Raw genomic sequence first — 13,117 nt, forward strand, 5'->3', positions numbered from 1 at the left:
TTTGTTGTAGATTAATTGACCAAGAGTGCGTGGGTTTATTTCTGGGCTCTCTCTTCTCTTCCATTGATCTATATGCCTGTTTTTATGCCAGTACTATACTGTTTTGATTGCTGTAGCTTTGTAGCCTTGTCTGAAATCAAGCAGTGTGATGCCTCCAGCTCTGTTCTTTCTCCAGATTGTTTTGGTTAAATGGGGTCTTTTGTATTTCCCTACAAATTTTAGAAGTATTCTAGTCTTGTGAAAAATGCCATTGGTATTTTGATAGGGATTGCATTGAATCTGTAGATTGCCTTGGGTATTATGGTCATTTTAACAATACTAATTTTTTCAATCCACGAACACAGTGTATCTTTTTGTCTGTTTGTGTTGTCTTCAGTTTCTTTCATCAGTGTCTTATAGTTTTCTGAGTACAGGTCTTTTGCCTCCTTGGTTAGATTTATTCCTAGGCATTTTATTCTTTTTGATGTGATGGTAACTGGGATTGTTTTTTAAATTTGTCTTTCTTTATAGTTCATTATTAATGTAGAGAAATGCAACAGATTTCTGAATATTATTTTTATATCCTGTAACTTTACTGAGTTCATTAATGTGCTCTAGTCGTTTTCTTGGTGGTATCTTCAGGATTTTCTATGTATAGTATCATGTCATCAGCGAACAGTGCCGGTTTTACTTCTTCCTTTCCAATTTAGATTCCTTTTATTTCTTTTTCTTGTCTGATTGCCGTGGCTAGGACTTCCAACACTGTGCTGAATAAAAGTGGCGAGAGTGGGCATCTTTATCTTATTCCTGATCTTAGAGGAAATGCTTTCAGCCTTTCAGCTGTTTATTTTTTATTTTTATTTTTATTTATTTATTTATTTATTTAAAACATCTTTATTGAAGTATAATTGCTTTACAATGGTGTGTTAGTTTCTGCATTATAACAAAGTGAATCAGTTATACATATACATATGTTCCCATATCTCTTCCCTCTTGCATCTCCCTCCCTCCCACCCTCCCTATCCCACCCCTCTAGGTGGTCACAGAGCACCGAGCTGATCTCCCTGTGCTATGCGGCTGCTTCCCACTAGCTATCTATTGTACATCTGGTAGTGTATATATGTCCATGACACTCTCTCACCCTGTCACATCTCACCCTTCCCCCTCCCCATATCCTCAAGTCCATTCTCTAGTAGGTCTGTGTCTTTATTCCCGTCTTGCCACTAGGTTCTTCATGGCCTTTTTTTTTTTTTTTTTTTCCCTTAGAGTCCATATATATGTGTTAGCATACTATATTTGTTTTTCTCTTTCTGACTTACTTCACTCTGTATGACAGACTCTAACTCCATCCACCTCATTACAAATACCTCCATTTCATTTCTTTTTATGGCTGAGTAATATTCCATTGTATATATGTGCCACATCTTCTTTATCCATTCATCCGATGATGGACACTTAGGTTGCTTCCAGGTCCTGGCTATTGTAAATAGAGCTGCAATGAACATTTTGGTACATGACTCTTTTTGAACTATGGTTTTCTCAGGGTATATGCCCAGTAGTGGGATTGCTGGGTCGTATGGTAGTTCTATTTGTAGTTTTTTAAGGAACCTCCATACTGTTCTCCATAGTGGCTGTATCAATTTACATTCCCACCAACAGTGCAAGAGTGTTCCCTTTTCTCCACACCCTCTCCAGCATTTATTGTTTCTAGATTTTTTGATGATGGCCAGTCTGACTGGTGTGAGATGATATCTCATTGTAGTTTTGATTTGCATTTCTCTAATGATTAATGATGTTGAGCATTCTTTCATGTATTTTTTATTTTTTATATTTTTTTATTTTTTAATTTTTAAACGTTTCTTTAATTAATTAATTTATTTTATATTTATTTTTGGCTGTGTTGGGTCTTCGTTTCTGTGCAAGGGCTTTCTCCAGTTGCGGTGAGCGGGGGCCACTCCTCATCACGGTGTGCGGGCCTCTCACTGTTGCGGCCTCTCCCGTTGCGGAGCACAGGCTCCAGACGCGCAGGCTCAGTAGTTGTGGCTCACGGGCCTAGCTGCTCCGCGGCATGTGGGATCTTCCCAGACCAGGACTCGAACCCGTGTCCCCTGCATTGGCAGGCAGACTCTCAACCACTGCGCCACCAGGGAAGCCCCTCAGCTTTTTATTTAAAAATTTAAAAAAAATTTTATTTCACCAAATAAAATTGAGTCTAGTTTTTTAAAAAATTGAGCTTTTGTACATAGCCTTGTGGTAAAAGACCTGATACTTCTAGCCACCATCTTCCCCCGTTTCCCACTCCTCACAAGCAACTGCTTCAGACTTTTTTTAACTGATTGTTTTAGTAGTTACCTTGATATCTCTGAATAATGTGTGTCTATTGCCACTTGTTGATTTTTTAGTTGTAGGTGTTGTTTATTGATTTCTCATTGTGGAAGATGAAGGATAGCATTCTCTGATCCTCCACGCCCTTGATCTGTGTACACACACAGACAGACATATACACACACACACCCTCCAGCTGTCATATAATCTAGCACAGTCATGTAATCATTTTGGTTTGATCCATGATCCACGATTACATTATTATGACTCTGAAAATGCTCTCCACAGTTGAGCCATGAGATACATGATTAGTATTTTTGGACAACTTGTAAATTTCTTTGAAGTTAATACTTATCTGTTTTTGTTTTTTAAATTTTGTTGGTATTCTGCATACTTATCACTAATTCAACTTCAAATTTGAAGTTAATACTTATCTGTTTTTGTTTTTTAAATTTTGTTGGTATTCTGCATACTTATCACTAATTCAACTTCAAATTTTCCCTCAGTTATATAAATCTCAGTGTTTTCAAACACTTGAGTCATCAGTGTCATCCTGAGGCAGTCTCTCCTGGGGTCCTCTGACCTGTAGCTGGAAGAAGCCTGACTACTCTGTGGGCCTGTACTCTCCAATTCACTCCTCCTTTATTGAGATATAATTCATATACTATACAGTTCACCCCTTTAAAGTGCACAGTTCAGTGGTTTTGGTATATTCACAAGGTTGTGCAACCATCATTTTCTATTTCCAGAACATTTTTTAATCACCCCAGAAAGAAACCTGATACTCATTAGCAATCACTCCCCATCACTCCTTCCTCCCAGCCCTTGGAAATCAATACTGCTCTGGACATTTCATGGAATCATGCAGTATGAGGCCTTTCGTGTGTGGCTTTTTTCACTTAACATCATGTTTTCAAGGTTCATCCATGTTGTGGCATGTGTCAGTACTTCATTCCTTTTTAAAGCTGAATAGTAACCCGTTGTATGGGCATACCACACTTTGTTTATCCATTTATCCATGATGGCCTGCAGGTTCTTCCCACTTTGGTTATCATTAAGAATTTTCTCACTCACTTTTGTGTTGGATCTCCTATATCTTGGCATCTCTGTCTTCCTCTTCCTAGATTTCTTCTCTTCTTTGGGTGGGAGGTAAAATTTTTGAGAGGTTGCATGTCTGTAAATGCCTTTACCCGCTTCTCACATGGTTTGGCTTTGTAGATCATTCCAGGTTGGAAATAATTCCACTCAGGACATTGAAGATTCATTGTTTTCTAGCTTACAGTGATGCTGTTCAGAAATCCTATGCCATTTCTGATTTTTTTTTATCCTTTGTAAAAATTCTGCTTCCACTCCAGGATTTTGTACCCTCTCCTCTTTGTCTCTCGTGTTGTGGAATTTCACTGTGAGCACGTGAGCATCGCTTATCATCAAGCTTATCCTCAGTAGAGCTCTTCAGCTTCAACACTCATGTCTGATGGTTCTGGGACATTTCTTGATTTATATCTTTGACTTCCTCCTCTCTGTGTTATTTTTTCTTTCTTGAGCTCTTCTCATTTGGTGATTCTTGATTTCCTTTTTTGTTCTCCATTTTGTCATCCTCTGGCTCTATTCTCTAGAAATTTCTTTACTGTCTATCCCTTATACGTGGTATTCCATTTTTGCTATCATAGTTTTGCGTTCCAAAGGGCTTTTATACATTCTGTGTGTTCTTTTCAAGTGTCTCCCTCTTCCCGTTTCTCAACTGCACCTTCTCCTCTCTCTCTGGGAGTATTACCGGTAGTTTGCTTTTGAAGTGTTCTTCTCACTTAATAATTTTTCTTTCCTACATGTTGATTTCTCTATTTGTTTATTCTGGTCCCTGTCTTTCATCTTAGGTGCGTGCCTCAAATGTAAGGTGATTTCTGGCTGTCTTCTCAGATGTAGGAGTGGGGTACTAAAACACTGATTAAAAACTATCTAAGATCATTTCTTGGTGGGGTGAGGGGCTGTGCCATTTTCCCGGAAAGCCTCCCACATTGAGCCCTTTCCTCTTTGGCTGGTAGATTCCTAGGAAATTACTTTCTGTGCCCTTGCTTAGAGCTATATGCCTGCTGCCTGCTGCTCTGGGAGTGGGGAGGGAAGAAGAATGGGAAAACTTCAAAAGTTCAGTGTGCATTATTTTTACCTCTGTTTTCAGTAAGATACCCCTACCTTCAACTCAGGCACAGCTACTGTTTGTTTTGGGTTTTTTTTTTAACCTTTTCTGGAGAATAAACCCCTAGTCTTCTGCTAGTTGCTTCTTAAGGCAGACTTTTATCCCTTCTTTGGACTTTTAGCTGGTGTTCACTCCCGCTCCTAGAAGTGTCTCGTGTTAGCAGTTTATGCAATTTGTTCATTTTAATCAGATTGTGTTTTGCAGTTGCCCACTTGTAGCTGAGAATGAAATTTTCTCAGGTCTGTCAGGTTCCTCACCAGTTTACCTACCTTCTCAGCTTCTAAAGTTTTGTTGTGTTGTTTTCTCTCTTTCTCTTTTTCTTTAAGGGTGGTGCCTTTAGAAGGAATTATTTTTAATTGGTATCTTAATGACATTTTGAGAGGTTGTGAAGGTAAATTAACATGTTCAGTCTGTCAACTTTAACAGGTTGTTACTGGGTCACTCCTTGCAGTAGCGGCTGGAGCTATAGTCACTGCTGGGATGGAAACCACTTAGGGTTTTATTCCAGTATGTTCTGTATCGTCACTCAGGGGCCTTGCTACCTCCGGGGCCCTGACCAGCTGTGGCCTGATGGAGGCTCCGTGAAGGGCTGAAGGTGGAGCCACTGGTCAGTTCAGGCCCAGCAGTGAGTCCCATTTTTGCTCAGCTTTTCCCCGTGTTGACTTCTCCCTCAGTGCCTGACCAGAGCCCGTGTCTCTCGAATCCCAGTCGCTGGGGCGCTCACCTTAGCTTCCTGTTCTGCCTCACTGCCGTCTCAACACACTTGATGGGGCATCCAGGAGTCTCGTTTCAGGACACACAGGCATCTGCGTCTGCATCCCTGATGCTTGTTTTCAGACGTGGGGTGAATCCATAGTCACACTACTGGGTCTTCTTAACTGCTCGTGCAGGAGTTCTCCACTGCTCTCCTTCTCCTACTTATCTTGGAATTATCTGGCTCTTTCCCAGTTTTTATCTTTTTACTCTTCTCTACAAAGTGAGCATATGTGGGTATATACCTGATAGTAGAAACAATGCCCATGGGCATCTACTGTGCTAATTCTTTTTTTTTTTTTTATTGAAGTATAGTTGATTTACAATGTTGTGTTAGCTTCAAGTGTACAGCAAAGTGATTCAGTTATACATATATATATATTTTTTCAGATTCTTTTCCATGATAGGTTATTACAGTTCCTTGTGCTATACAGTGGGTCCTTGTTGTTTACCTATTTTATATAAAATAGTGTGTATCTGTTAATCCCAAATTCCCAATTTAATCCCTCCCCTCCTTTCCCCTTTGGTAACCATTAATTGGTTTTCTTTGTCTGTGAGTCCATTTCTGTTTTGTAAATAAGTTCATTTGTATCACTTTTTTAGATTCCATACTTAAGTGATATCATATGGTATTTGTCTTTTTCTGTCTGATTTACTTTACTTAGTATGATAATGTCTAGGTCCATCCATGTTGCTGCAAATGGTATTATTTCATTCTTTTTTATGGCTGAGTAGTATTCCATTGTGTACATATGCCACATATTCTTTACCCATTCATCTGTCAGTGGACCTTAGGTTGCTTCCATGTTTTGGCTATTGTAAATCATGCTGCTATGAACATGGGGATGCATGTACCTTTTCAAATTAAAGTTTTCTCCGGGTATATGTAACTCTGTTTTTCGCTCATACAGCTTAATATATTAAAAAAAAAAAACAACCCAATCAAAAAATGGGCAGAAGACCTAAATAGACATTTCTCTGAAGAAGACATATAGATGGTCAACAGGCATGTGAAAAGTTGCTCAATATCACTAATTATTAGAGAAATGCAAATCAAAACTACAATGAGGTATCACCTCACACCAGTCAAAATGGCCATCATTAAAAAGTCTACAAACAATAAATGCTGGAGAGGGTGTGGAGAAAAGGGAACCCTCCTCCACTGTTGGTGGGAATGTAAATTGGTGCAGCCACTATGGAAAAGGGTATGGAGGTTCCTTAAAATACTGTGCTAATTCTTGTGCTGACCTGAGAGTCAGTATCTCATGAAGATGTCTTTGCATTGTCATTGTGCATTGGTTTTAGAGTTCTTCCAGAAGCTTCCTTGGTTCTAAATGTAATCTGAGCCCCGTTACCATTTCACTTCAGGCTCTAGGCAGGCGCTATCTCCTGGAAAACTTTTTTGTTGGAGAAAAAGAAATTTGACCAGTATAAAAGATGCAAGTGTAGGCTCTTATATTTGCCAAAGCATTGTCCGTTTTCCCCTGAAATGGAAAGTAGCTACAAGATCGTTCCCCAGTCTCCTGTGCATCTGTCTCTAGGACAGTTATTGCTGTTCTTAAATACAGCTTATCATTTGATTTATTGTACTTCTGTGAAAATGATGCAATGCTGAAGTAATTAGTAATTGTGATTTTTTTTTCTCGTTTAACAAGAGCTTTCTCTCTGGAGAAGCCATTTGGAAAAGAAGAATTTTTTTTTTTTCAACTTGGAGAATTATTTTTGATTACTGTTAAAATACTTACGGAATGTCTTTCTTTTCCTAAAGTTGTACCAAATCTTTGGAATGTTGATGGAGAAGTTACAGTTACTGACCAGAAGCCGGGAGAAGTTGCCGAGCAACTAGCAAGCTCCTATGAAAGAAAGCTCATTGAGGTAAGGGTGGCAGAGTCTGCGTTTATTCCCAACATTGGCTGCTTTGGAGACTTTTCAGACATAGGCCCAGCCTGTTAAACAGATGTTAGCAAAACAAGCAGTCACACACTCCGCCTCCCACAAACAAAACACAAAATGATAAAATCATTGTAATTGATAGAGAAAAGTAAGAAAGTAAGACGTGGTTCTTTGAAAAATATCATTTAATTAGAAACCTGTGGCAAGGAGATAAGAGAGAAAACGTGAAAAATAAGAAAACAATTGTACCCTTGGATTTGGAGAATATTCAAAACAGAAGGGAATATCACATACAACTTTGTGCTGAGAAGTGGGGAAATAGGGATGAGATGGACTGTTTTCTAGGATCGCATTCAGTATCAAAATTCATTGAAGATGAGGCAGGCTACCTGAAGGGACCAAAAAAATCTGTGGAAGAAAGTTATAAAAGTTAAGAAAGAACTGTATCCCAAGAAGGTAGCAAGCCTGGATGGTTTTATGGTGATTTTCAGGACACCCTTCAAGGTGTATACAAAAAGCCCTTCGCTATTTATATTTTCTTAGAGCATTTTTTATCTATATCTGTACCTTGGTTCAAGTGTGTATCACGCCAGTATAAAAAATCTGACCAAGATAGCAGAAACAAGAAAAGTATAGACTGTTAGCATTTGTGCATGGATACATAACAATTCAGTCATATATTAAAAGAACAGCATATATAAAAAGTTAAAATGTATTTAGGATTTCTAGGATGGTTTAACATTAGGAAATTCATCCATTAAGTCCACCCGTTAATAAATCAAAGGAGAAAAACCGGATATTTACCTTGATAGGTACTAAAATGTCCATTTGGTAACACTCATCATCGATATCTGATAAAATACTCTTGGTAAATGAAGAATAAAGGTCCTTTTTTGGTATGATCAAATGTTTTTGTCAGAAACCATTAATTATCACCATACTCAATGGTAAAGCTGGGAGAGTAAGTTTTTGATTAGGTAACTAATATATATACAGGTGTGTGTGTGTGTTGTGGTGATCCAGTGGTGGTAGTATTTATTACAAGTCATGTATGTTTGTGTACATACACACATAAAAGTATACACCTATACTTAGTACTTTCTAAATCTTCTACGGTAAGTTTTATTTTTGGAATCAGAAAAACACCCACAGTTGCCGTGGAGACGCGCCTGACCTGGGGTGGGCTTCAGGGGTAGGGCCTTTGAGGAGCAGCCTCTGAGCTCGTTCTGGTTCAGGCTGCCATCCTTGTAGTCTGTTTCCTCTGTCTCTAAATGACCTCAAAAGAAGGGAGCTGACTTTAGAAGCAACTTGAGTTCTAACTCAGGTGAGCTCAAGGGAAAGCAAGCCAAGGTCTTAGCCAAACAGGCAACTGGGGGAAGAGTTAAAAACCAGGACGGGAGGGCCTGGGCACGGGGGAGGTGGTCCCTGCAGCATCTCTGCCCACCACTATGCCCATCCATGGACCTTCATCCAGAGGGATCATGAGACCAGAGTTGGCTGTGGCAGAAAGCCTGGGTGGAGGGGGGAGCGGGCCCCTTACCCTCAGAACTGTGACAATCCTAGTGGACTCCGGGTCTCTGGATGGCAGAGACTCTTTTATCTCTGTATTCTCAGTGACTGTTTGTTGACGGGCGGTGAATTTAGCTAAATAGCCCTTGAGTGAAAGTATTTGAACTTCTCCTGGGACAGCGATGGCTCCGGTTTGCTGAATGAAGGAAGGGCTGCTGAGCTAGGAAGGGTGAAGGGTTCTTACCAGAGTGAAAGGGGGTTGGGAGCTTCTGTCCCTTCGGGGGAACCAGGGCGAGGTGTCCACTTGTAAGGATGTGGTCAGACCCGCACGGCTTAGAGACCAGTGCGCGTGTCCCTGGATTCCTTTGGGTGCCGGGCCTGGGGCAGCGATCTGGGGGGTTGGCATGCTCATCAGAAACTCGGAGGGGCTTGGGAGGAAGTGACGGGCTGCTTGACCCACTGAGGAAGCATCGTAGTTCATTCATGGGCCGGCTGCTTGGGTAGGTGGTTGGCTCATTCAGTGTTTGTTGGGTGCCGTGTCACCACCCATTTTGACCATGAGGAAGCCTCACCACCTCACTGCGCTCCAGCTGCGATGTGCGGGGAAGATCCAGGTGTGACATGAAGTTACTGTCGGATCCCCTTGCGTCGCTGCTCTTGTTGCCTGCGAGAGAGGTAGGTGTTGAACTCCCACATCAGGGTAAAAGACTTCTCTTGCCAGCCTTAAGCCTTCTTTCACGTCCTTCTGTGATCCTCTTACCCTGGGAGCAGTGGAGTCGGTGGCTGTAGTCAGCCAGCTGGGAGAGAGGTGAGGTTGAAGCAGAGATGGTCCTCCAGGGGCATTTACTACGCCGCACTGATTTTTCATTCTGTTTTTGTTTGCAAAGTGAGATCCTGTCAGTGATCTCTCATCTCTGAATAACATTAGTGTTTCATTTCACCACGACTTTTGCCGAACCCTCTTTGTTGGCATTAATCAAACCCATTCTTCGTGATGCTCGGCTGTCATTTTATTAATGGGTTGGTTTTTACCAAGAAAGAGTTGTAAACGTGTGTTGGAGTGGAGTAATAAAAGGATGAGGGAGAAGAGTTGAGGCATTGCTCTTCCCATTTTGAAAGGGCAAAGGAAGAAAAAACATATCATTTAAAATAATACGACTATTTAAAATACCCCAACAATTGACTGACTCTTCTGTGATTCATCCCAATGAAAAGGGAGTTCCTGAACCTTCTTTCTCTAGGTGTCTTTCAAAGCATTAAAACCATTCCACCTACCTGCACACATACACAGCACGCTGCACGGACAGCTCAGAACCCAAAGCAACACCATATGTAGTAGCTGGTGAGAATCAGGGGCCCAGGACAGGAAAGACTGTGCAAAGATTGTTCCTGACACCCTGTGGTGGTCAACTTTTGAAAACAAGAGGGAAAAGAGAATTCTGGCAGGTGTAGGTTAATCTGGCAGGGAAAGAACACTGCTATCAAAACACTCATTATGTAAGAGCCGCTGTAATACTAGCAGCTAGCCATCAGCGCATACTTTCAATTCTGGTTACTGTGCTAAGTCTTTACGTCAAGTCGATGAACTCTTGCAATCCTCAGCAGGGTTCCTTGAGGGAAGGTACTGTTCACAGATGGGGTTTTGAGAAGTGAAGTAGCTTGTCTAAGATTTCTCAGCTGGTAAGAAGCAGAGCTGGGTCCGAATCCCTCAGACCATCTAGCACCAGAGCCCAAACCCATCGTCCTGCTGTGTTCTGGAAAGCCAGGCTCAATGAGAAAAAGAGACACCTAAGAGAAGGGCCAGTCACTAGTCCCATTTGAGAGAATGCGTGGAGGGAGGTGAGGGTTGCCAGCAGTAGCTGACAGAAACATGGCACATCGGCCGTTTGGCATGGTGCTGGCTGGGCCTCGTCCCACACCCTCAGTTACTGCAGGAGGAGGGAATGCCTCCCATCCACGCTCGGACCTACTCGATTCCGAAGCCACTTGCAGTAGAATGCCAGGCTGGGACGTTATCTTTTTTACTGTATGTTCATTGCCTCATTCGGCTCCAGCATATAGTAGGAGCTTTGTAAGTATCGAATGGGATGACAGTCTGTCAGGTGGATTCGGCTGTTCGGGGTCATGTTTAAAGAGTGATGGATGGACTTCTCTCCGCTCTCAGGTCAAGAGTGGGTTGTACAAGGCACCCCTGTAGCTCAGAGCATCCTGGCGGAAAGGATTCCATATCTAATAAGAGGAAGCATGGCTCTTTGGAGGAGGCACACGTTTTTCTGGCGGTCAGTTTTAGGGGGAATTTGAGCTTGGAGAGTCTGGAGGGGACCTTGAGAGACAGATGGGCGCTACCAGCTCATGTAGCACATACTTACTGACTACCTCCTAAGGGTCCAGCCTTCAACTTCCTTTCTCTACCCTCAGTGGCCTCCCCTACCCTGGGAGCAGTAGAGTTGATGATTCTAGGAGATGAGCCACGAGAGGTGTGAGTCTGAAGCTGAGACGTTCCTCAAGTGGCGTTTTCTTCCCTAGACTGAGTTTTCCTTCTTCTTTTGATTGCAAAGTCATTGATACTTCATCCGTGGGTAGCATCTGTGTAACCAAGGCTTGTCGTAGGTTACAAAGACGAACAAGACACATTGCCTGCCTCTGGGGAAGCTCCCGGCCTGGGGGGTGAGGCAGACATGTCCGTTATGATCATTAGGAAACAGGCTTGACGTGCCAGAAGTGCAGACATAGAGTGACGCCTGCCTCATGGGCTCCTAGAGCTATGTCTTTAACAGCAGTCTTGCAGAGCTTGGGCACCTAACTGGAGCTTCTAGAACGTTCCTCCCCTTTTCTTTGGGGTTGTTAGTGATGACACTCGGAAATTTCTTTTGTCCACTTCCCATCCCTCCTGAAGAGCTACACATTAGAGGAAATGGATTTGTTCTCACCAAGGTTTTTGAGGATAAAAGATACTGGACGCGTCCAAGATAGATCTGCTCTAAGATTCTTCTTTACCTCCTGCAAGTGCAATCCTTTTGGTTTGGATTCGTCTCCAGAGATTTTTCCATTCCTTTCTAGCAGTTGCCATCAAGAAAAATGTAGAATTGTTGGTGGCATTTGGACTTTGGTCCTGCATCGCCTCCTGCAGCCTGGTGGCTTGGAGAGCACAGGTGTCCCATGTCAGATTGGTCCCTCACCGCCATGCATTCGTTCCTGGGCAGGCCACCTGAGCTCTCTAAGCCTCAGTTTCTCTGTCAGTAAAGTTGAGCTGGTAATACCTACTGGTAGGGTTGCTTTGAGGATTAAATATAAAGAATCAGGTTCAGGACGTGTAGTGGACAGAAGTGCTTTCTTTTCTTCCTTCTGTCCTGATTTCCTTTGGAGGAATGATGGCCCCACCATGTCCTGCCGTCTTGGTAGGAGAGTAGATCTTAGGTACTTTGTCCTACTTTGGCCCCAGGGCAGGCATGTGACCTGAGCCAGGGCAGTTGGGGCTTTAACTCCTAAATTAAACAAGAATGGCAAGAATGCTTGAGAGGCCATTTATTCAGTAACTGGGTCCTGCTGACTCTCCATTTGTTCCTGTGTGAACTGGCCAGAGCTGTTCTGGTTTCAGGTCCTTCTCTGGGCCAGGTTCTCCTAATTTCCTAACTGTTTACAGTAATTCCTTTGTAGCTCAGGTTAGAATCTCTGTTACTTACCTCCAAAATACCTTAGTTCATGTGAAGTTTTGTAAATGTCTGCAATGCATAGATGCTGTTTCCTCTTCCCCTCCTTTGGGGCCCCTTGGTCTGCCTTTTTCATACTGTCCTAGGCCTTGGTCACAGCCCTGCTTCCCCATCGTTTGCTCGCCTCTGCGCTATGTGCAACACTGCCAGTTCGTCCTCAGCAAACAGACCTTTACTTCCTCCCGTGTGGAAGGGCTCAGCTAGCTGTTGATTGATTTTTCAAATTATAGGATACTTATCATTTACTGTCTGAATGTAGTTAGCCCCTGAATTTTTGCTCATGGGTGAAATAAATGTGTATTAGCGGCATTTGTTCTCATTATAATGGCAGAGTTACTATTAATGGAAAAGTAAGCTTAAGCATCAAGCTGGTAAAAAATACATTCATCATCACACGCTGTGGATAACTCTGAATGTGATCATCATTTTAATAAAATGGAAAAGTTCCTGAAGCAGCCAGGACCTTGGGGGCAGTTATACCACCAGCACTGGCTTCATAAATTGGCACCAGTGGATTCCAACACTCTTGATATATCTGGGAGTCATTTTTATGCAAAAGAAAAACAGGCTTTTAAATAAAAGACTGGATTCCGTGTAAGGACTCAGGATACAGAACTCTGAGCTGACATCTCCATCAAACTGCTGCTCAAAATGAAGAGTTTGATGTGAATTTGTTTTTGTTTTTTAATATCTCATGATACTGAGCAGATTGAGACCGGGCTGTCACCTCGTCAGGGGAAAAAAGTTTGCTCAC

The 13,117-nt window shown here is 42.2% G+C and overlaps 1 protein-coding gene across 6 annotated transcripts in view; it reads left to right on the forward strand.

Annotated features, from left to right (window-relative positions):
- Positions 1–13,117, forward strand: part of SNX29 (sorting nexin 29) — a 562,097-nt gene that overhangs the window by 266,370 nt on the left and 282,610 nt on the right. For all 6 annotated transcript variants that reach the window (XM_061208309.1, XM_061208310.1, XM_061208308.1 and 3 more), the window contains one exon: positions 7,020–7,126. In XM_061208309.1, the coding sequence (XP_061064292.1) occupies positions 7,020–7,126 (107 nt within the window). The remainder of the gene's footprint in view (positions 1–7,019; positions 7,127–13,117) is intronic.

Source organism: Eubalaena glacialis, chromosome 13, assembly GCF_028564815.1.
Source record: "Eubalaena glacialis isolate mEubGla1 chromosome 13, mEubGla1.1.hap2.+ XY, whole genome shotgun sequence".
In the NCBI taxonomy this organism is placed as follows: Eukaryota; Metazoa; Chordata; class Mammalia; order Artiodactyla; family Balaenidae; genus Eubalaena; species Eubalaena glacialis.